Source organism: Ostrea edulis, chromosome 3, assembly GCF_947568905.1.
Source record: "Ostrea edulis chromosome 3, xbOstEdul1.1, whole genome shotgun sequence".
NCBI classification, from domain to species: domain Eukaryota; kingdom Metazoa; phylum Mollusca; class Bivalvia; order Ostreida; family Ostreidae; genus Ostrea; species Ostrea edulis.
Window position 1 is genome coordinate 28,758,072 of NC_079166.1, and position 25,225 is coordinate 28,783,296.

A 25,225-nucleotide genomic window follows, 5' to 3' on the forward strand; every position below is an offset into this window, starting at 1 on the left:
TGCATGATCATTTATTCAAGCTCCATACCGATGGTTCATTCACTGCAAAATTTTGAATTATATCAAAGAACATTGATCTTTTCTCCAACTTTTAATACCAATCAAGCACAGGCAATATGCATCGCTTGGGGTCAAATTTACTATTAAAGATTACTCTTTAATAGTAAATTCGAACACAAGTGATGCATATTGCCTGTGCAATCAAGGTACTTTGCATGTACATCAGATATGTACATTTCCACTCAAACCACTTGTATACAAGAATGGAACCAGCTGAACATGAGCCAGGTTATATATTATATATTTGCTCTCCTACCCCTTTGATTCAGTACTGTGTAAGGAAATATACTATTGAGTATATATATATATATTTAAAAAGAATAACAAAGAACAACAATTTTCATATATATTTTATTCAACATATATATACACAGGTTGATAACAATGGCTGATCTGCATATAATGACTGCTAGTTATTGGCTGGTATGCAGTGAAAGGGAGCTAAAAAGGAGTAAAAAGTTCATATCAGCCAGGTGAGAATTAATTTCTTCTTTTTTGTGTGTTATACATATGTAATTCTTTTCTTTTGCTGCTTCAAATCTTGTGTATTTGAAAATTTTCAGTCTAATATTTTGGCAATGTTATAGGTAGTGTGGCTTAAATAAACCAGTGTTAAGGAATATCCAGTAATGGCATGATATCATGAGAGTTTGGCATACCGACATTCAGATGATTAATGATGAAACTGAAGACCTCAAGTGAAAGGCATGGAAAATGATCCTGTTCCCATATACCTGTAAAAGAGGAGGGATGCTACAATATTAATAATAGACTTCTGTCAATTTGAGAAGCAAAGATGTAAAAAAAAAAAAAAAAAAAAAATAATGCTGAAATTATAATTCATGTATTTGTTAAAAATACTGTTCACTGTACATACATGTATATTTTTTTTTAACTTATTTGGAAATACATGAAGTAATTCATATTAAAACTGTGAATGTATGAGTTTTCATGATTTTTATCAATAAAGCTTACCATATTTATTGTACATATATCTGATTTCTCCTATATATTGTAGTCATATGAGAGCTTGCTTGCATTCAGAGATCTGACATCATGTATAAAGCCGAGTTAAACAACTTCAAAATCTACCCAACATGTTTTAAATGAACACAAAAGATTCTTCCTAATTTCTTCTTTTTTTTTCAATTTTGTTCATAAATTTATATTTAAGTCAATTTACCTTTTTCAAACTTTTTTTGCATATGACGGATTTCCTCTGTATTGCTATATCTATCAGGCCCAACACAATCTCTATATTTAGCTATATAGTTTTATAAAGCTATTTCAAACAGCTTCATTAAGCTAGTTTCGATTAAATTTCTTAAGTGCAATGACACATAACAATATACATGTACTTTGAACTAACCACAACACTATTCTAGGTATATATCATATGTCATTTTAAGAATTTTCATGAAAAGAGAATTTCTTTTGTATTGATAACTGTCCACTACCTTGTGTGTGTTGAAGCTTTGATAAGTATATGATGACTTTACAATGTGGAATCTGTAACAACTTAATAATCCTAAACATTTGACAATTTTGAATCAAAATTCTTCCTAAGGTACATAGTTTAAAGGACACATGACACAAAAAATTATTTGTCTGTAATCATTGTCTTTATAATCCTTAAGTCAGATTCTCACACTGAATCTGTTAAACAAGCATCTGATAACAAGGCACAGCTGGAAATAGTAATCTGTAAACACCAGCCGAAGCAGTTCTCCGAGCAGTGCCGACAGTTAATGAGATAAGAGTCACGTGTGTGTTATATACGTCAGAGGTGAGCTTCTTGCAAATTCTCACCGTAACGTATTCAATACAATGGCTGAAGACTTATCAGAACTCTGATTTGTTTAAGAAATAACAAAATTCAATTGCAGTAAACTATTATTGGAAATCATGTAATAAACTTAAACTTTGATATTCACATTTGCAGCAGATTTAGGTTGTTGATCCTCCTTCCCCCAAGCTCTAAATTGCTAAACATATATAAATATGTACCAGTATGTATATCGTGTATATATTGAAAAAAAAATCAACAACAAAAATTCCGTATATGTCTAATGAATTGACATCATGGCATTCTGAACCCCTTATCTATAAAAATGTATGTCACATATAAATAATGTAAGAAACCTACCATAAAACGAATGTAGGAAAAAAAGTCACGGATGAAAAATCACAGGAAAATAAGTCACAGGAAAAAAAGTCACAATATATATTTTGTATAAAAATCACATAGACGTATGAAAAAAAGTCACAATATATATTATATTATATGTATAGGGGAAAATTCATAGTATATATTTTGATAGAAAAGGGTCACATATACAAAGGGGGAGAAAGTCACAGTATATATATTTTGAAAGAAAACTACATATTTACATATATATATATATATATATATATATATATATATATATATATATATAAGTCAATTATTATATAAGGAGAAAAGTTTTACTTAAATTTGATTCAAAGTTAGAAGATTCCATGTTTTTTATAATCATTTGCAACAAACAAATAACCCCAATAAAAATTAACTTTTAAGTATTTACAACAGTTGTTGACAGGGACTGTTGAGATTAATTAGTGGCTTCACAAGGCACCTTTCCCCTTTTCTAGACAGTGTATTCCCTGTATAAGTAGACAAAATGGCATCAGTTTACAATCTTTGAAGCCATACATAGGATGAAGGAAAAAATATGTTTGTTTTGATTTTTTTAGCAAATGTTAACTATTCATCGGTGCTTTATTTTTCCTACGTATGGTCAAAGTCACTCTTTATAAATATTGTGACTTTTTTTCCTTGGTATAGGCAAAAACAATCAAAAATTTTGAACAAAAGAAATTGTGACTTTTTTTGCTAGGTGTGGTCATAGACACTCTTTATACATATTGTGACTTTTTTTCCTGTGACTTTTTTTCCTACCCAGATTGTGACTTTTTTTTTCCTGTGACTTTTTTCCCGTTTACCCATGAAGACAGGGATTATAAAAAATGATCTTTGTTTTCTTTTGGTAACAATTTTCTCTAGCAAATTGCACCCCTTCCCCAAATTTAAATTTGAATCCTGATACAAAATACGAATAGTAAAAAACAGTTAACTTGCAGCACATATGTAATCATATTGTAAAAAAAAAAATAGTTTTTTTTTACCTGAAGTATTTGTCGCTTTCTATATGCACCATACCCAGATGGTTTTCTCTCTCTCAGTATTTGATCAGGTTGAACATTCACCTTGGGTAGACCACTCAGCATCGGGTACAGCATCATCTTTTAACTGAGCAAGAGCATTATGATAACCTAATTCAGCTAACCGGGGTGGATAACGAGAATACTGATCTGGCGTAAAGTGTTTCTCACATATTTTACTGTATTTGGTTAATGTAAGGTCTCTTCTGTGACAGTAATGTACCCATGCTTTTTGAAGACCTGCATCTTTGGGGAAGCGAAAAAATGACACATTTTTGTCCACTTTTGAAGAGGTTGAACAATTATAAACAGCACAATACGGCATCCTTACAAACTATATGAATAACTCTTTAGATACAAAGAAATATGAGTGTGCATGTTCTTTGTTTATGACAGCATTTAACCCATTACTGGTAATTAGGGAAACTGTTTGTCTTTGATCAGTGATAAGAAAGATTTATAGTATCTCTTCTGTAGAAGCATATAGCATCTCTGTGCTGTAGCTCATCTCTGACGTCACCCCGACTGTTTCCGATCTCTGGGGTTTAGAATATGCATATTGAGGTCAGGCTGCTTATCAGTACAGTGTTACAGCTTTAGCTGTGAAACGGATGCGTGTTTAACAGATTCAGTGTGAGAATCTGACTTAAGGATTATAAAGACAATGATTGCAGATAAATAATTTTTTGTGTCATGTGTCCTTTAAGAAGCTTTTTTTGTTTACAGTGTGTTGTTTCAAGTACAAGGATGAAATATTTTTACTTAGAAATTCAATTTTTATGCTTTAAAAATACATTTGATAGAAGATTTGAAATAGTTATATCTAGCAATTTCAATTAGCTTTAAAAAGCTATATAGCTTGATTAGCATATTTATATAGCTAATTATACTAGAGATTGTGCTGGACCAGTCTATGAGCACATAATTGAAATTATGTTGCTGAAAGGAATAATATTACCTTAATCATGATCAGATATATATTTTGTTCAGTGATATAAATATGAGCAGTAATCACAAATACCTACTGGATTGTGAAAAGTCAATAAAATGACTACAACAATAAATAGTCATGCTAAAAATTCTTCCAATTACATGAGTATATCATTAGAAGTCAAACTCCAAAGATGTTTACAAATTTGTAACACAAGTATTAGTTGATAAATAATTATTTTCAAATCAGACAGCATATTGACTATACTCAAGAAGATAATTTTATCCTCACCCACGTATGGCTATATCATTGCACTCAGAAACCCAGTCTAATTCAATCTAAACTAGCTTTAAATAATAAAGCCATTTCAAATACCTATAATATTATAGCTAATCTATTACTTTTCATTTTGTATTGTCATTATCTATATTTTATATCAATAATTATCAGGTCCAGTCCAAAGACTATTTCTACCTATGTAGCTACTTATAGCTACCTAGGTACATATATTTAAACCTACTCCAGGTAGCTATTTTTACCTACGTTTTCCTTTACTTGCATTTCGTGGCCAAACGCAGGAACGGCGCAACATGGTGTGTACCAAATTTCTTGATTCACTTATACTGACAATGAATACCACAAAAATATTGGACAAAAATGATTACTTTCAAATTTGCATCAATAACTGCACCCACATCCATTCGCTAGGAACTTATGATCAAAGATACATGATAAGAGATCTAGAATGTTTTACAAATCTTTATTAGTTTTAAAGTTAACATTTATGCACTCTTACATTAAAAGTTTTTGAGTCGATTTTTCATGCAATTTTCTCTACATTTTCCACCCTCGTAAAGTATTTAAATTTACACTCCGAATTTTGTCATGCACATCATGATACATAAAACGACTGACCTGTTTAAAAGATGTGCCTTAATTATTTTTTATTTATATCTTTAAAAACATGTAAAAGTAGGTAAAAGTAGCTACTTTAAGTAGGTTTAAATACCTAGGTAGCTATTAATAGCTACGTAGGTAGAAATAGTCTTTGGAATGGACCTGGTTATATATGTTACCATCTTCACAAGTCAAGGGTTATTGATTCGTTACCTCGCACTAACCCTTGACATCAGTCGCTATTTAAAAGTTGGGCTCGAGAAGAAGGATGACGCAATACGCTAAAATTAATCAGCCAATGGAATTTCTTGTTTCAGATGAAAGTTTGGTAAGGGAATAAACAGAAAGTAAAAATTGGCGTCCGTTGACGAAAAGATATGTGAAAAACATCAAATCGATCATTTGACTGAAAACCAAAACTTTCGATATCATGTATCAGAGAAGGAAAAGATGTTTTTATTGGGACTAAAACCGGCAGTGGTAAATCGCTATCTTACGAAGTTGTTCGCATTATTTTGGACAATTTGTTTAATTTGTTAAAACATAGTCGACAAACGTACTTCGACAATCCATCATTTTCATTCGGATCATACCCCAAATCCTCGTCTAATTGTTTCTTCAAGCAAAACGAACTCCCGAAAATCAATCGACGGTATCTGTCTTGTACTAATTGGCCACAAATTTTACACCATAATGCCTTCGCCATGCGTGTTTACTGTTTAGTTTTGTTTTCGACCGATATAAAAGCCGTTGTCTGATTGGTTTGCAGCTTCAGGCTGCAAACCAATCATATGCTTCTTCTCGAGCCCAACTTTTAAATAGCGACTGATGTCAAGGGTTAGTGCGAGGTAACGAATCAATAACCCTTGACTTGTGAAGATGATATGTTACATGTTTATGCCCATTTTGGCCCTGATTTGGTAACGTAAATTCTATTTCACATAGGCCCTAGACTGTACTGGACCTAATGCCTGCTTTATGAAGCAGTGCACATTGTGTTTTGTTTAATCATATATATATAAAATGTCGTCATAATTTTTATTTTACCTGTTTGACAGGTTTCAGTGAGTCTAATACGTTCTTTTCCTTTACCCCTCCGGTTACTAGACAGCTGAGCCTTGTGTGAGTTACACGACATCGTCTTCTGTTCTTGACGAAGTCTTTCGTAGATCAATAGTAGCTTATCAAACGCTCATAAACAAATATGTACCGCATACACCCCAAACTATTACATGTGTATTTCAATTTCATGATGATTGACAAAATTAAGCCTAGGCCTAATACACGAAGTGTCGACTGTTGGTAAACAAAGGTAAACAACGATAAAGCGGAAGTAACCCTGTGGAACATTTTTGACGCGGCGTGACTAACCACAGAATAAACACTGTGTTCCGGAGTAACTCGAAACACGGCTATTGTAAACATATTTTATTACCCACCTGTATATCTTATCGGTCTACGTAACTTTACTTCGTTCTCTGGGTGTGATTAAGGAAGTATGCTACACCAGAGAAATTTGATGTAGATGAAAAGTGGAGGATATGTACAACAATATTTTGAAGTTGAAAAATTTCAAATTTACTTTATTTTGTCAAAAAATACAGTTTTAGTAGAAGGTAATCTGAAAAAAATTTAAAACTCCTGCTGGACTCGAATCTGCGACCTACAGTTCAGCATTCGGTATTCTAACCTACTGAGCTACTCGGCTAGGTATTTAAATAGAAAAGGAAATTTCAAATATTGCTGATATTGATTTTTTCATCCATGTTTTTAAAGGAAGTCAGCCATTATGACGATGTAGAGTACTACTTTAAAGTACAACTCATCGTAAATCCGTGCACCCCATATTAAACCTAGAATGAAAATATTTAAGTACATGTATAAACCCGGTATTAAAACATAGATAACGAAATGCCCAATACACCATAATCTGGTTATTCATGAGTGCGATAAAATTAACATTAAGGGTACATTCAGTCGCTATTCCGAAATTAAAGTTAACAAAAACTTTTACTGTACTCTTTTTAACTAGAAATATGAAATCATAAAAGCAGATAAATGATGAACCTCTCAAAAGTCAGCACTGAAAAAGATTTTCACTTCGTGCCAAATATCTACGCCTTTCACAGGCTTTATGAGAGAGTTGGTATCGCTGTTATGTCTTAAATGTAATTCGATCCAAATACTGCTTTGTCGTCCTATCTATGTATACAAGTTTTTATACGGTGTAATACATTAGGTGGGGGTATTTAAACTGTAATATAATCTTATCTTCATTTTGCTTCAAATTTAAACCAAGGTTGACAAATGATCTTCCGTATATCTGGTGTTGTAAGGTATGTGTTTGCAGTGGTAAATAAATGCGCCATGAACCAGGACGCTAGGTATTACTTTGAAGGAAAATTAAAGTTAAAATATAATAGGATAAATTCAAACTTATCAAGTGTTTCCTCGAAGTAATTCAAGCTTTTTAATTTGAAGGGATGTATCTGTCAATATATTTTCAGAACGATAGTGATGTGAATGATTGATCCGCTTCACTAGAAGAAAAATGATCTAGACAAAAATGTCTCTTTGGAGTATGCTTTACTTTTCTGTTTATTATCGTTTCAGTGACTACACAACTATACACTGGTACTTCTGGGACATAGTAGCTATTCAAGAGGTTTATTCAACGATTTCAAAACTAATATAATTTCAACTGTGCGGACACTGATAAAGCGACAATGCAACTTTTAATGAATGACAAGCATTGTTTTATTTCTTGGATGCATGAATTTCATTTATTCATCATTTACAAGATGGAATGTAAAGAAAATAAAATAAAAGACAATACTTATAATGTCATGGATGCGGATCATAAACACCATTTGAAACCTAGACCAATGGATTTCTGGTTTGGAAAATGGCCAGAGAAGAAGCGCTCGGAGTTCTTCGTGTGGCAACCTCTAACCTATAAGTTCGAGTGTGATCGGATAATTCTTCTGTCACATGATCAGAACAAAAAAGTTCTTGAAATAGAAACATGTCAACAGTTGAAAGAATTTGATTTTCAGCATTTATTTGAATCTTATATTAAAGTGTACGCCAATGCAATCTTATGCAAACCGCTGTGCAGTGCAAAAGTCATCTGGCCATCTTTAAACTCGGCGTGAAAAAACAAAAACAACAACCGGTAGTTCTGTCATATACACCGAGGAATCATTCCATAAGAAGCAAAAGGAAAGCCCGGTGATTAAGAATATTTTACGATACAATTTTGACAACTGGGTGCATGCACTGATATAGGTTTTCCTCGAATCTTATATGAAAAGGTTTTGACTATGTGTCCGTACTATCTCCTTGCTGACTAAAGATGTCCAACCTTTGTGTCCTACATGTTTTGAAGATATGGTTGCTGTCCGTATACATGTACGTGGATTTATCTAACAGTCTACATGTATGCGTAATAATATTAGTCATTTCACACGCAACGGCTATGTGTAAAAAGCCAGTAATGAAATTGCTATAACCATAACAATATCAACATTAGCTTTAAGGTTCTACTACATACACGGATCCGAGATTTTGTACTATTTTCAATCTGTTTATTGTATTGTTGCTGAAAGTTCGAAGGGAACAGTTTTCATCTCTAATCAAATATATGCCTAATTAAGCATTTAGTCCTTTCCGGTATTTCTGGTGTCCTTTAAAAGTAGATGCATCGACATCAGTGGCTAGGATTACATGTAGGAACATTTTTTACAAATCTTCTAAAGACCATACAATTTACCCTGGGTCCAGGATCGAGCCACAAATGGGGTTCAAAGCTTGACAATAATTATATATTGGAAAAGTCTTTTCACATTTTCTTAAAGAATATAATAACATGTTTTGAAAATGTTTTTAATAACAACAGGGACAATATGGCGTATGTGAACATTGTGTCCCATCGTCTCTTGTATTTTGTTTCTGATGATATTCTAATTATTTCCAACATTATCGTAATTATTGATGCATGCGAATATAGCCACATATTTGATTTAACATTTACATCAAAATTAATTTTTTATATTGTTATTACAGTATGATAGATGATGCTCAACATCAGCATGAATAGTATATATCTCCTATGTTATTTATCTTTCAGGGAATATCGCTATGTACATATTCTATTGTAAATAGTAAATTCTGAAAATATTTCATAGCGGGACAAGAAAGAAAATTGCTGGGCATTAAACTGTAATTCGTATATTTAAAGTCTATGTGATGGAAGATGTAAATATAAACATTAGAGACAATTTCTGCAAGAGGTAACCCCCATCTAGTTTTTTTAGTATTACACTATGATATTTTTTGCGGAAAACGTTGATAAATGCCATCGTAAAGAGTAAGTTCCAATATTGTCTTATAACACGAGGTAGACCGTAAGCTACTTTTAGGTGAAAGCCTGAAATTTGTTGTTTTATAAGTGTTTGTTTACAGTCCTATTTACCATCATATTCATAAACACGTCTTAGGGGGCCGGGTTTTATATAAATACAAAGTGCAACGTGTATGATAATGTTTTAGATATACTTTTTGTAGAATATCTTTATTTCAATTACAAATTGCACGTACTGCATATTCCTAGATGTAACCTAAAACAAAAATATTGAAATACATTATAAAGCCTCTGCTACCGGTTGTTCTTGTCCAAGCATTTTGGGATTGCATCTTTTTTAATATTTGCAATTCTCTTTCTGTGTGTGGTGTTTTTCTTCTTCAGAAATTATGTGGAGATGTACAAGTGCCACAATTATGCCTGAACATTTTCAGTAGAACATTTATGTAAGAATTTTTGTTAATAATTTGAATTCTATGAATTCTGGGACGAGATAGGGTCGGGCACGGGATGTATGATTATTTACAGATAGAACTGATGCGATCCGGACTTTATAGTACATTGATTGACAATGCCATATGATTCGAGGTATAACGAATGTCGGACAGTGATTTGCGAACAACATAAAGAAACTAAGAGTACACGGTATCAAATATGCGATTAGGAATTGTTTTGGAGGTGTTGACATTCATCTTACATTCAGGTTACCCGAGTAAACTCAGTTGAGCTATTGCAATTGGTGTGTGTCCGTCTTCGTGTGTTGTGATATAACAATTGATTTTTTTTTAGCTTCTTGATAGCTAGCATTCCAAATCTTTTCAAAACTCTTGCACCCCCGAGGCTTTAAAGGTGGGTCAAAAACTGCCAAAAGTTGACAAATTTTCAAAAATCTTCTCCTCTACAACAGCACATCTGTATGAAAAACGGAATGAATTGTCATTTAGAACAGGAATGCCTCTACCAAAATAGCAATTTTATGATGCCCGGGGTAGAGATTGTGACTCCAGGGCGGGATAAACTTGTTAAATTATATTTGTGTAAAGCATTTAAAACATCTTCTTTCATGCTATTAATACTAATTGAAACAGAAAGGACATTTAAGATGAGCAGGTATCCCTAGTTTCCTGACCCCAGGGGTTGGTGTTTTAGTATTAAGATGGGACAAAATCTGTCAGTGACTAAATATGTTAACAACTGAACTTCTTGATAACTAATATTCCAATTCCTTTCCGATTTGGTATGAATCATAATCGGTACAAAGGGGGCACGAAGTGTAAATTTCAGGACTTTTGCACTCATGGGGCCTTTAGGACGGCGTAAAAACCGCCAAAAAGTGACAAATTTTCTTTAACAATCTTCTCTACAATCCCACATGTGTAAGGAAAACTAAATGCAGAGTGGTTTAGAGTAGGGCAACTTCTACCACAACTGTAAATTTCATGATCCCCAGTGTTGGGGTTTTGGTATTAAGGAGCGACCAAAATGGTCAATGACTAATTGTGTTAACACACGAACATTCTCAATATCTTGATAACTATCACTCCAATTCTTTTTCAGATTTGGTATGAAACATCTTCGAAACAAGGGTGACATAAATTGTCAATTTCAGGACTCTTTCACCCCTGAGGCCTTAAGGGTTGGGCAAAAACTGCGAAACATTGACTACTTTTCAAAAATAATCCTCTCTACAACCGCACAATTGTAAGAAACTCTAAATGCATAGTGACGTAGGGCAGGGAGACATCTACTAATATGGTAAATTTCATGATCTCCGGGGTAAAGGTTGTGACTCCAGGGCAGGGCCAAAATTGTTATGTAGTATATATGTGTAAACATTTAAAAACATTTTCTTTTATGTTTTTAATACTAATTTCAAACGAAATAAATATTTAGAATGAGCATGTATCCCTTTACCAAAATTGTAAATTTCAATATTCCAGTGGTTTGGTATTAGGGAGGGACCAAAATCGTGAATGATTAAATGTGTGAACAAGTGAACATTTTTGACGTCTTGGGAACTATCATTTTCATTCTTTTCAAAGTTGGTATGAAGAATTTGTTTAAAAGAAGAGTGACATAAATTGTAAAGAACAAGGTACGATTGTATACATAAAAAGGCCCCCCCAAAATTTCTCTATAAAATATGTCTGGAATTAACCTTAATCAGCGTTTTAAGAAAGTAAAATATATGCCAGATATACTATGTCAACAAAATACAGAATGATATTCCTAATTGCATCATTGGGGATTTCAAGAAGAGGTAACACTAAGCTGCCAAAATTGCCCAATTTTCAAAAATGTAAGAAAAACTAAAAGCATAGTGATGTAGAGCAGGAAGCCATTTACCAAAAAAACCCTGTAAATTCCATGATCTTCGGGATAGGGTTTGTGATTCCAGGGCAGGATCAAAATTGATATGTAGTATATATGTGTAAACCATCTAAAACATCTTTAATGTTATTAATATTAAATTGAAACTAAATGGATATTTAGAAGGATTAGGTAGTTGTAATTATTAATTATAATTACAAATTTCATGATTCCAGGACACGGGGTTTGGTATCAGGGTTGGGTAAAACTGGTTAGCGATTAAATGAGTAAAGAATTGAACATATTGAGACGTCACAAAATTAGATATATTCTTAGGGCTCAGAGCCGTAACTTTGGGGTTCTTTAAAGTGCTAACTCTTGTCTTGACACGACGTTAATGTCCGCAAGACCCGTGATTATCTCTTCTAAATGCCATCACTACCAATGTTTACGCCTTAGGTTTGACGCGGACATGACACGAACGGGGCTGGGAACTCACGATTTCCGGGTTACAAAGCGAACGCTCTACCACTGATCTACCGCGACTGTTTATCTAAGGATATGTATTCTTTTATATATTTGTATATATTGAATCGTATATTTACTAATCATTTGGATAAGATGAATACAAATAAGTATAAGGACTCACACAAATCTTCGAACCCTAATTTGTTAGAAACTTTACGGCAGGTCAATTTGGGTCCCGTTTATGATTTTTGTTTGCTTCATACTAAGTTTGAAAATAATTGGAATAATAATTATTAAGAAAAAGGATTAAATGTTCAATTGTTAACAAAGTTAGTCAGTGACGATTTGGGTCCCACTATGATACCAAAACCCCATAGATAATTAAACTCAAAATTTTGGTAAAGGACTACTGTTCTTATTAGATATTCATATCGTTCAATTTAGTATTAATAGCACTAAAGAAAACATTATCTAAAATTCTTTACACATAAACATTACACACACACACACACACACACACACACACACACACACACACACACACACACACATATATATATATGCGCATCTGGTGCATCAAAATTGGTACCGTATGTTTTACATTATGACCCCTGGGTCGAGGCCTCTGCTGGTGGACTGTTAGTCCCCGAGGGTCTCTACAGCCCAGTAGCTAAGTACTTCGTTACTAGCTTGAAAATACGGATGTATATTTAATTGCTGTTATAAAATTTAGAAATTCATTTCAAAATTAAGGATTATCTCCCTCATGCATAGCTCTTATCCTTGGACGAATTTGGCTCCACTTGTTTGGCACGCTGTTTTTGGCTATATTTAGATCTAAAACTTCATAGTTGTTTCGGATTTCAAACATTTCGGTTGAGCATCACTGAAGAGACATTATTTGTCGAAATGCGCATCTGGTGCATCAAAATTGGTACCGTATAAGTTTTACATGAAGATGTGCAGTTTTTGAGAAAAAGATTTTAGAAAATTGGTCAAAGTTTGCCCTCAATAATGCCCCAATAGTGCAGGAATTCTGATATTCACAATTGATGTCACCCTTGTCCAAAATGTTTCATACCAAATTTGAAAAGCATTTGAATGGTATCTATTAAAAAGAAGTTGAAATTGTTATATCATTAACGCACAGCGTTGATGAACGATAATAGATACTGACCAAATGCATTAGGTCACCTGAGTAACTCGACCTAATAAAATAATGTTAAATTCTAAGTCTGTCACTGATATCCCTCTATGCAATTGTAGGGGTAGACCTTATGTTGGTTTACAATGTATCATGATTTATTCAGTAATATGAATTAAAATGTGTTTAAAAACCACTGTTATGAATATCAGATAGGATATGCTACAGAGTATCTGGGGTTATTTGCATGCAATAATCATTCGTTTTGTAACTTTTTTCATACATGTCATTTTGATTTGATTTTGTTTTAAACAAAATAATTATACACTTATTCATTGTGTTTATTTTTAAGGCAAATGTATTTTGTTTTGTTTGCAGAATGGAGCTTTTGAAATTCATCATTTTTGTTGTCTTAGGAATTGAGGTATAAACACTTTTCTTTCGTTCATGATATAACTATATACTAGTATATTTCTATCTTCATTACTCTTCTGTTATGTAATGCAAGGTGAAGATAACGAACAGTGATCAATCTCATAACTCCTATAAGCAATAGAAAATAAATAGTTGGGCAAACACGGGCCCCTGGACACACCAGAGATGTGATCAGGTGCCTAGGAGGAGTAAGCATCCCTTGTCGACCGGTCACACCCGCCATGACCCCTATATCCTGATCAGGTAAATGGAGTTATTCGTAGTCAAAATCAATGCGCCAATAGCGGCTTAACAATCGGTGTGAAACACATCAGACAGGATTTGACTCAATGATAGATTGTATTGACGAACTAGATCGTTATAACGACCATAGAATTTGCGAAATGCTGACTTCAATCGAGACTGTTGAAACCCTTGTACTATCAACGTGTTTGTCAGTAGCTTACCTCGATTTAAAAACTGACTATACGCAGAACAAGCTCTTGCATATCGAATCAGTTGAGATATATAAACACCACATGCAGGTGATAATGGAATATTGCTACATAAATACGGGAAGTTGACGATGGAGAAGCTGAAATTATCCCGTTTGTCATACAGTTGAGTTGTGCGTTTGCCGTTAATGTCTACTTTTAATAAAAATGTAAATATACCACATATTTCATTTAAACTTCCATTAGAAAAACAAAAGAATGAGGTAAAATAGAAACATCCTCCCCATGCATGAAACATATCAACAGCAAAACAATGAATACTATGAGGAGGTTGATATTAATTACCCCGAGAGAGAGAGAGAGAGAGAGAGAGAGAGAGAGAGAGAGAGAGAGAGATGAGTGTTGAGTTTTAAACATGGGTTTTATGCCCTCGGAGACAAAATTATATTTGATATATATGTCACATAACAAATTGCTTAGTAAGTATCTTGTCCAAAATGCAAATCAGTAAGTGTTCAGTACAAATTGTAAAAACAAAGTCCAATGGACCACATAAATCACCTTATTATATTCCCCAAACAAAGTTGTACATACAATACATAGGAACAATCTTTAGGAATCTTCTTAAGAACCACTGGGCCAGAAAATTTTTCATTTACACAAAAGCTTTCTGTTATAGTACAGATTGAAATTTGTTGAATTCATGGCCCCGGGGAAAGGATGTGGCCACAATAGGGGATCAAAATTTACACACAAATATATAGGGAAAATCAAGAACCAAAAGGACTGTAATGTTCAAATTTGCAGCTCTCTGACAAAATGTAGATTAAAGTTTCTAAAAACTTTGGCCTCCAAAAGGGGATGAAATTTTACATACACATATATCGAAAAAATCTTAAATAAAACGTCGTAGATATACAATATTGTATTAGTCTTTTCAATCTAGCATTTCACTTCAAAGTAATTGCAACAGAAACTCGACGGAATTTAATAAACAAAAACGTGACTAACAACATACAAAAAATCGGAGAAAATCGGAAAATGGGAAATATTTAAAATTTAGACTTAAATGCTTTAGTAAACCATCGGTATTTTGTAGTGTTTACGGCACGCCGTACACGTAAAGGGGAGTAACTTAACTGTAACAGTCATCGGAATAAAGTTATACACGACGATCTAAAGTACATGTAATAAAAAACGCGATTAAACAGCTCAACAGTTGTATTAAAAAGGTGATTTTAAGACCTTCTATATACATACAATATTGCTCAGCATCTCATATTCTTTACCGACTTCCATTCCCGGGGAACTTTCGCGAATAAAGCTTCAAAATATTTTGTTTGACCCTCTACTGAATTAATTTTAATTATAAAACACAATACTTATTTTAGAAGTTATGAATAATCAATTATAAATGAAATCTTAAAGAATTAGTGTCAATTTACAAGGGGGAATTACGGTTGTTAAAAAAGAAGAAAGTATGGAAAGCCATTCGGGTTAAAAGTTTCAGTTATTTTGTATCTTCATCATTTGAGCAAGCGTGTTGTATTAAAAACTTTTATAAAACTAAGTAAGTAAAGTATTTTTGCTTTTGTCTTTCAAATTCAGGTTTGGGGAGTCATTCATGGGTAATAATAATGATAATAACACATTGATGATATAAATAATAAAAATCAATGTAAGTAAACACTTTCGCATAGTATCATGATTTGATGTAAAATCGAGTAGTTACTCTTTCTAATTAGTTTTGGGCTCACAACCTGCGGAACCACATCTCCTAGCAGCATGCAAACAGCGCGCTAGACCGCCCGGCCATCTATTCAAGACAAAACTTGTTTTCGATGACGATGAAATTCTCACAACGCTGGCACATGATCATTGAGAATGGAAATCGGATACAGTTATTTATCGTAAATTTTAGAGGATCACACAAAATGCACATTGTGTTTGAAATGTCTATATATAAAGCACAGAAATAGCAACGAACTCTGAAATAAACATAACTGCCCTAGGGGACGAAATCAATGTCGTATGAAAATTTAAATTCAATTAGTTAGGGGGAGGGGAATAAAAACTCCCGCAAGTTTCTGTCATCCGACATCGATTACACTTTAGTGGAAAAAGGAAAAAGACAAGCGACTGTTGAATACCACATAATATTTAAAACATATTAATGAACATTTAATATATTTAATGTACACTTTCATTTGTGAATAAACAGTAGAAGAGGTATACAGAGGTATACAGTGTGTTATTTATAATCGTACGTTTCTTTTCTTGTTATTCGATTAGTTTCAACATTTGTCATATTAAGTTTTAAAGGGGGGGGGGGGGTTCTTGGTGAAAACTATGTGAACTTAGTTTTTTGAGGCACACTGATTTTGACTGCGGATAACTCCGTTTACCTGATCAGGATATGGGGCTCACGGCGGGTGTGACCGGTCAACAGGGGATGCTTACTCCTCCTAGGCACCTGATCCCACCTCTGGTGTATCCAGGGGTCCGTGTTTGCCCAACTATCTATTTTGTATTGCTTGTAGGAGTTATGAGATTGATCACTGTTCGTTATTTTCACCTTACATTGAATTTTTGATCTTGCCCCTAATACAAGTGAAGAATATCGTTAAAACCAGACGTCTTTTTAGGAAACGAAGTTTGTCAATCCTTTCCCTTTCTACATGCATTCACAGGATGCGACACAACGTCAAGAATGTTCGGCATCGGAACAAGTCCTGTATAGTCAAAATGTAGACAAATAGCGAAGAAATTCTGTATATGATTAGTTTTGAAATGGAGACAGGCTACTGACAAACAAGTTGATGGTGAAGGGGTTTCAACTGTTTCGTTTAAAGTCAGCATTTCGCGAATTATATGGTCGTTATAACAATCTACTTTGCCAATACAACCTATCATTGGGTCAAATCTGTCTGACTTGTTTCATATAGATTGTTAGGCCGTTTTTGGCACAATGATATTGAATAAGGGTAACTCTGTTTGCCTTATTAAGATATAGAGCTCACGGCGGGTGTAACCGGTCAACAGGGGGTGTTTACTCCTTATAGCCCATAGGCATCTGATCCCACTTCTGGTATATCCAGGGGTTCGTGTTTGCCCACCTCTCTATTTTGTATTGCTTATAGGAGTTACGAGATGGATCACTGTTCGTTATTTTCACCTTCCTATATGAGGATTTCATAGAGAAAAAGATATATTCTGGTGTCCATGTCATATCGACTTTGTACGATGGAATACCATAGAGACACTTATAGGAGATTTGCTATGTGAAGAATTGTCTAACGCAATATCATTTGTATAAGTTCAGTCATTGCCACTGACTACTAACTACAGCTGCAGAAAAGGAGCTCTGCAAGAATTTTTTAAATCATAGAGTGGACGAAAGAAATAATTAATTTGGATCCTTCGAATTGGAGATTATAACTGCTTTCAGCAATTCTTGTATCCGTTAAAATTAAATTACAAGTCGCGCCAGATAAACTTTTGAACGTTTTTCGCTGTAAATCCAAGGCAAATTGTGACACTAGTTGTTGTACTTGTAAAAACATGGACTGAACTGTACTGTAATTACTCAAATGATCAATTATATAATTATTAGGCACGTAGCAATAATGGCTCTACACCTTTTATCATTACATGCAAAGTTGATAAATTTTTACGTACAGAGGTCGATTTTTAGACAGATTGGTTGCCCTCCCTCCTCTTTTTAAAAAATAGCATTGCCGTGAACTGTACACAGTGGAAGTGTAAAATTGAACTGAGAGAACAACCTTAGCCCCCCCCCCACCACCACCACTACCACCACCACACACACCATCAAGGATTTTTATAATTTTGGATTAAAATTTACCTGTCAATTTTCAGGCAATATTGTGAAATTATCTTCACCCCCCCCCTTTTTTTTTACGATGCTGCGTGTCTGATTCATTTTGCTTTTAATTCTATGTGTGCATTGTTTTTAAAACAGATTACTCCTGAAATTCTCGGTATTAATTGCACAATAATTTGGATAGAACTAAACATCAAATACGGCTATAACCCACCCCCCCCCCCCCTTTCCCAAACTCTAGAACTTGACGAAGTGCACGTATTAAAGATTTCTTTATAAAATCGAAGAAACTGAACCTTGTTTCGTCATAGATGTAGTACAAATTGTTAAAACTCAGCTTAATAAAGAATTTGGTAACGTAAGCTTTACTATACACTGTTTGTTTTAAAATACTAAATGCATTTATGTGAAACATAGGACCGGAATGGTAAGCGCGCCTCCAACTTCCGAGGAACTGCAAAAATGTAGGTCATCTTTTACAGACCATTTTTGAAGGGGCACTTGTTTTGTATTAACAGTTTATTTTAATGTATAAATCTCCATGTGGTAACTCATATATGCCTAATGGACATGAAAAAGTATTTTCTTCCAAAATCCAGTTTTTAGCGAATTTTGTTGGAAAATGAAGATTTCAGCTCAAAACTCGGCAAGGGAAAATAAATTTTAGTGCAGAAAAGTTTAGTTGTGCATTTGGACGTTTTATTCTTAAATTTATAAGATCAATGTCATCTCTTCTATAAAACAGTCATTTCCTATCATTTCCTGTTTTTCACTATTTTTGTTTTAGAAAAAGGTAGGTTTTCCTACCTAAAATGGTATTTTTCATATATATTGCCAATAATCTATATACCTTACTTGTTGCGCAGTTTTTAAAATAAATCCTAACTTCATTTTTTATTGGTAGACTCAAATGTATGACAAAATGTGGGGTTTCTTCTTAAAATTTCAATCTTTAACAATTATATTCAAAAAAGCAAGATTTTACCCAAAAATTACAGTCAAGGAAAGAATATATTCTGCTGTAAAAAAATTAATCGAACATTTCCAGGTTGAAATTTGAGACATTAAACTTATTTTTACTGTATGTTACAAAAAATGGACATTTTCTTCAATTTCCAGTTTTTAGGGATTTTCATGAAAAACCACATCCTTTTACCCCCAAAATTCCAATTTTCCCACGGAACTTCAAAAGCCGATTTTTAATATGTTGTTTGCATGTGTTTTCTTGCATGAATAATGTTGCAATTAGTTTGAGGTTTTGCTCGTTTTTGAGCTAGATTGACTAGACTAATCTAGTGTCTAATACGAGATTTTAATAATTCTCTTATACTTGTAATTCAGTCTGATTTGTCCAATTATCTATTTTGTATTGATTATAGGAGTTATGAGATTGATCACTGTTCGTTATCTACACCTTTCATCAAGTATTAAGTTCTTCTTTTTCATATTTAGCCCACCGTCAGGCATTATCTTCTACAAAATTCATAATGGAGATGAAGTTTTGTTTCCAATTAAAAGACCGAGGTTCTCTGTATTTAGGACCTTTTGAAATAAGTGATTCCAGGTTATTTTAATTTTATCAATATCACTAGTAATGTATTGATCATGTAGCGATGTTGACATTTCGCGGATTTAAAAATCTATGATTGATTTTTCTTTTTTACTAAAGTTGGCAGTATGTTATATTCATCTATTCGTACCATCATCATGAAGTAGAGCTATATGCTTGGGTTAATGGGTTCTTCTGTTGCTTTCTCGTTTTCTTATCTGTTGCAATATGCATGGTGAGATAGGGCAAATGTCTGTTGTGTCAAACAATTATAGTTGAAGTATCTTTTTGTCACCACACCGTTCCTGGTTGAATAACTGAGTACTAAATGAATGTTTTACTTTTGAATTACTGGCGTACTAAATCAAGTCTAAATATCTGTTATATTTATATTGTTTTACAGACTGTGTCTTATCCACATCAGATTACAACACCTCCCGTGGATGAGAACGATACTACTACACAAAAGGCAGAGGTACGATATCAATATCAGCGCAGAAACAAATTAGCTCTCCTAAGCTAAGTCTAAAGTGAGCTCTTATGATGAAACTTTGTCTTCCATCGTTGATGTAGTTTACTTTTCATAGTTTATACTTTTTCGAAAGAGCCATGGGACAAATTTCTACCATATCTCAACACAGATCATTCTTTGGCGAATGGGTTGTAAGTAAAGTGAAAATAAGATTAGGTGTTCAGTAAAAACTACTGGACCAAAGAGCCAACACGTGCATAAGACTCGAAATTTTTCAAACTATTGAGGAGGTATCATAGGGATTAAAAATTTACATAAGAGGAAAATCATTAAGAATCTGATTCTGATTTTTTAGTCCTTCAAATAAAATCATATGCAAGTATCATTGACATTAAGTAGTATATATTCATAAATGCTTAAACCATGCCTGCAATTGTGAAAGGGTCGTAATAGAGGTTTAAAGTTGCACATGGTTATGTACATATTGTCAAATTAATATGAAAACATCCCCACGTTGTTTAGATTGATTTCTAGACCAACAAAGACAAAGGTAGCTTGTAGTTCGGGCGATCTATAATTATTCATATAGTTTAAAACACAATTCTATATAACTGATGAACAAGTAAACAAAAAGATAATGAATCAAATTTTAACAGAATGGCATAAACTATGTGGGAACACCTTACCCGGTAACAACACAACAACCAGATAAAACGACGACACAGCAACTTCATCAGACTACGACAGAAAATCATACAAACACCCCAGCACCACCACAGGCCATGCCAGAAACACCTGAAAACAACTCATCGAATGACATGTCCGCTATGTCAGACACGAAGACTCCAACAGATAACAGTACAATGACTGTGGCTATAGGGAGTGTTTTTCTTTTTTTTCTTGTAATGTTCATCGCATTCGTTATTTTCATCTTGGTCGCAATTTAACCGGCCGATCTTTTTATGTTGGATACATTTAGAGCGCATGGGTGTAAATGAGAATGCTATTGTGGGTCAGTGGGTGTAAGTGTATCTACATGGGGGTCTTAGCGGTGGTATTTTGCAGACAAACATAAAAAACATTTAGTTATTTTTATTTATTAAAATCAAATGTGCATGAATGTAAATAGTTTTTTAACCTCTTTCAATGATATTTGATGCTATAAATGCTGAACATGTTACATTCCTTGATTCATAAATTTGCATAAGGTAACACCTTTGTAATTAACAAGTATATCCCACTAGTGGATTTGACAGGAACGAGGATCATCCAGATAAGCAGTTTACTGTCGCTGGGGGTGCAATAAGTTAATATTGTTTCGTTAGTGATTGATTGATTATATATTGTTTAACGTCCCTCTGGAGAATATTTCACTCATATGGAGATGTCACCACATCCGGTGTTATAGAGCGAGACTTCTCCCCATAGTGGGACTTTCCCCCGGACGTCTGCCTCTAGAGTGAGCCTTCCCCTTGGGGAAGTCTGCAGCTCTAGAGTGAGCTTTCCCCCTGCGGAAGTCTGGCTCTAGATTGGACCTTCCCCCGGTAGTCTTGTTCTAGAGTAAGCCTCCCCCAGCAGACTTACTCTAGAATAAACCTTACCCCTAGGGGAAGACTCATTCTAGAGCCATAAAACTCTCTTGAAGTCTCGTTCTAGAGGGACACCCCCACTTTCATCCCCTCCTGGGCAAACTATAAATAAATTTTAGCTTATCGGACAGGGAACCTACCTATCAACCTATACCTACCTATCCACCTCTCTACCTATAACTACCTACCTGCCTACCTAACTATACCTGCCTACCTAACTATACCTACCTACCTACCTACCTATACCTACCTACCTTTCTACCATCCTACCTATTTATACCAATCTATACCTACCTACCTACCTACCTACCTACCTACCTACCTACCTACCTACCTACCTACTTACCTACCTACCTCTCTACCTACCTACCTACCTACCTACCTACCTACCTACCTCTCTACTTACCTCTCTACCTACCTCACAAGTTTAAAAGCATAGCCGATATTTGTACGCAGATGAGAAGAAACATAAATTTGAAATTTCCTCATTTCATTTTTCAAACTTCTAAAACTAACCAAGGCATAGGTATTGTGTGAGACAAAACTCAAGGTCTATGGGTTAAACAAAATGACTTATTAATTCCAATATGTCTTATGCACCGTTTACTTCTTTTGAGTTTAATGAACGACTTAAGCAAAATCATTTAATGACCTGCTGAAAAAGGTCTTGCTATCTAAACAATCTCCATAAAGTGATAGTAGTTTACCAGGAATAAACAAAGGGAGAAGTCCTGCTATGAGGGGAAGTCTGACTCTAAAACTAGTGATAGAGTAGGTCTTCCCACGGGGAAGTCTGTCTCTAGAGTGAGACTTCCCCGGGGGGTTCTCCTGCTCTAGAGTGAGCCTTTCCCCAGGGGGAAGGCTCACTCTAGAACAGCCTTCCGGAGGGGGGGGGGGTCCTTCTTATGGGGGAAGGTAATGAGAATACTTAGAATACCCCCTCCCACGAAAAAACAAAACAAAAACACGGGACACCCTGGACCGAACGTCCATACTTTAGTGTAGGCCTAGAAGATAGTTGGCGCCTCGGATGTTTTTAGTGTCAGCCTTAAATCCGAAAGCCCTCTGTCACACAGCGTGTCCACGGAATATCCTGTTTTGTTTTCATGGTGTAACATGGAGTATGTATAGTACATTTTTCTACTATTGAACTATTGGTTGCCTAAACTATAAAGATATATTTTTGAATAGGCAAATTAATTTTTTAATGAGATGATTTTGTTTTCCAACTTGATTTTGTTAATTTTCAAATTCTTTGTAATCATATGTGAATGAAAGGTGAAGATAAAGAACAGTGATCAATCTCGTAATTCCTACAAGCAATTCAAAATAGATAGTTGGGCAAACACAGACCCCTGGACACACCAGAGGTGGAATCAGGTGCCTAGGAGGAGTAAGCATCCCCTTTCGACCGGTCACACACGCCGTGAGCCCTATATCCCGATTATGTAAACGGAATTATCCGTAGTCAAAATCAGTGTGCTAACAATGGCCTAACAATCGGTATGAAACACGTCAAACAGCATTTGACCTAATGATAGATTGCATTGACGAACTAGATCGTTATAACGCGAAATGCTGACTTCAATCGAGACTGTTGAAACCCCTGTACCATCAACTTGTTTGTCAGTAGCTTACCTCGATTTAAAAACTGACTATACGCAGAACAAGATCTTGCATATCGAATCAGTTGAGATATATAAACATCATATGCAGGTGATAATGGAATATAGCTACATAAATATGGGAAGTTGATGATGGAGAAGCTGCAATCATCCCGTTTGTCATACAGTTGAGTTGTACGTTTGCCGTTAATGTATACTTTCAATAAAATATCTAAATATGAAGCAGAAGTGGACGACTATGTGGTGACTTTTATTTCGAGCTCACTGAGAGATATCAAATCGATATATGAATGAAAGTTATTATTGTTAATAGACAAAACGTCATCGATATATCAAAATGTCGAATTGAAGGCCACAGTGAGAGCTTTTTTCTTCTCATGTAGAAGTTTTTGAATAAAGTCTGCTTCATATGAATATAGAAACAGGTCAGCTAACAAAGGAGCACAATTCATGCCCATGGAGGTTCCAACAGACTGTTGGAAGACCTGATCACCAAAGACCACGAAAATATTGTCAATGAGGAACTTTAGCATATTTTTTGTTTCAAATTCAGAGTATTTGTGCGTGGAATCAGAGTGGTGTTTAAAAAGGTAGGTTTTTGAATGATTGATCACTAGATATGAATATTTCCGTTTTCCATTTTTGTTGAAGAAGCAACTGTCTTTGATGTTAAAAAATCTAGTCTTTAATTTATCGTGAGGAATGGTCGTGTATAGTGTTGAAAAGTCATAGATTTTAATTTCATTGATTTGGGAAAAGTTCTGCGATTTCAAGTTTACTAAAAGTTCTTTAGATTTTTTAAGATTCCACATTTGATTAACGCCACTTCTGACATATAACAGACTCTGAACTATTTTTTTTGTCTAAACTATTTTTTTCTAATACAAGATTAATGTTTGGAGTGATTTGAAAGGAAATAATGGCTTTTAATATTAAAATCAATGAATTTGAGTTAAATTGTTTTAAAAGTTGTGTATAATCACATTGGTAACGAGATTCAAAGGATATGGTTTAAAGTATCCATTCACAAAAAGGACCAGCGAAAGGTGGTATGGAAACATCAACATACTATCGATCATGTTTGTTGCAACTTTTCTCCATTTCGCAATTTGTTTCTACGGGAATTATAAATGCACCTGAAATGGGTATCTATGTCATTGCATATTTGGATCCGATCATTATTAACACACAATATGAATAAACACGAGGAAATTAAATTAGTTTACAATGCGATAACCAATATTACGAAACGATATTTTGCATGGTTATTTCTCAGAAATGATTGCAATGTACAAGGAAATTATCATTGTAAAGCCAATGCAGGAATTACACGACTACCCGTAGAGCAAATACCATCATTTTGTGGCACTAGCATTGGTCAAATATCGAGAGAGCCAATGCCGACTCTCAATGGTCAATGCAAGAAATGGACCACTCAAAGGACAATGCACACAATTAGCTTCTTTTTTCAATGGCAATGCAGGCACTGGACTACTTTCTCATGCATGAGTTAATGCAGGCATTGCACTAGTTTCTCAAGCGTCAATACAGGCATTGGTCCACTCTGTCAAGAACCAATGCAGGCATTGGGTCACTTTGTCAAGAGCCAATGCAGGCATTGGACCACTATCTCAGGAGCGAATGTAGGCATTGGGTCACTCTGTCAAGAGCCAATGCAGACATTGGGTCACTCTGTCAAGAGCCAATGCAGGTATCGGACCACTCTCTCAATAGACAGTGAAAGCATTGGACCACTCTGCCAAGAGCCAATGCAGGCATTGGATCACTCACTCAAGAGTGAATGAAGGCATTGGGCCACTGTCAAGTGCCAATGCAGGCATTGGGTCCTTCTTTCAAGAGCCAATGCAGACATTGGATCACTCTATCAAGAGCCAATGTATGC

At 34.5% G+C, this 25,225-nt stretch overlaps 1 protein-coding gene and 1 long non-coding RNA gene across 4 annotated transcripts; one reads left to right on the forward strand and one right to left on the reverse strand.

Moving 5' to 3' along the window:
* Positions 1 to 392: 392 nt before the first annotated feature.
* On the reverse strand, positions 393 to 6,416 carry LOC125674113 (uncharacterized). Of its 2 annotated transcripts, XR_007370005.2 has the most exons (3): positions 6,137 to 6,416; positions 720 to 794; positions 393 to 501 (listed from the first exon to the last, which is right to left on the reverse strand). It is a non-coding gene; the product is annotated as an uncharacterized LOC125674113 (long non-coding RNA). The 2 variants fall into 2 exon arrangements; XR_008801889.1 differs by having other exon boundaries at positions 393 to 794.
* Positions 6,417 to 7,439: 1,023 nt separating this feature from the next.
* On the forward strand, positions 7,440 to 24,539 carry LOC125674106 (uncharacterized). 2 transcript variants are annotated; one of them, XR_008801890.1, is made up of 4 exons: positions 7,440 to 9,898; positions 13,753 to 13,798; positions 20,040 to 20,111; positions 20,765 to 24,539. XR_008801890.1 is itself a non-coding variant. In XM_048911151.2 (3 exons), exons 1-3 carry the CDS (start codon positions 13,754 to 13,756, stop codon positions 21,053 to 21,055), a joined length of 408 nt encoding a protein of 135 aa, XP_048767108.1. In that variant the 5' UTR covers positions 13,179 to 13,753; the 3' UTR covers positions 21,056 to 24,539. The 2 variants fall into 2 exon arrangements, 1 of the variants encoding a protein (XP_048767108.1); XM_048911151.2 differs by lacking the exon at positions 7,440 to 9,898 and having other exon boundaries at positions 13,179 to 13,798.
* Positions 24,540 to 25,225: the final 686 nt, after the last annotated feature.

Bases quoted from the DNA above. Each gene is read 5' to 3' on its own strand.
- LOC125674106 (XM_048911151.2), top strand. From the start codon at position 13,754: ATGGAGCTTTTGAAATTCATCATTTTTGTTGTCTTAGGAATTGAG. The intron at 13,799-20,039 runs GTATAAACACTT...ATTGTTTTACAG, and splicing joins TTGTTGTCTTAGGAATTGAG to ACTGTGTCTTATCCACATCA. The intron at 20,112-20,764 runs GTACGATATCAA...AAATTTTAACAG, and splicing joins CTACTACACAAAAGGCAGAG to AATGGCATAAACTATGTGGG.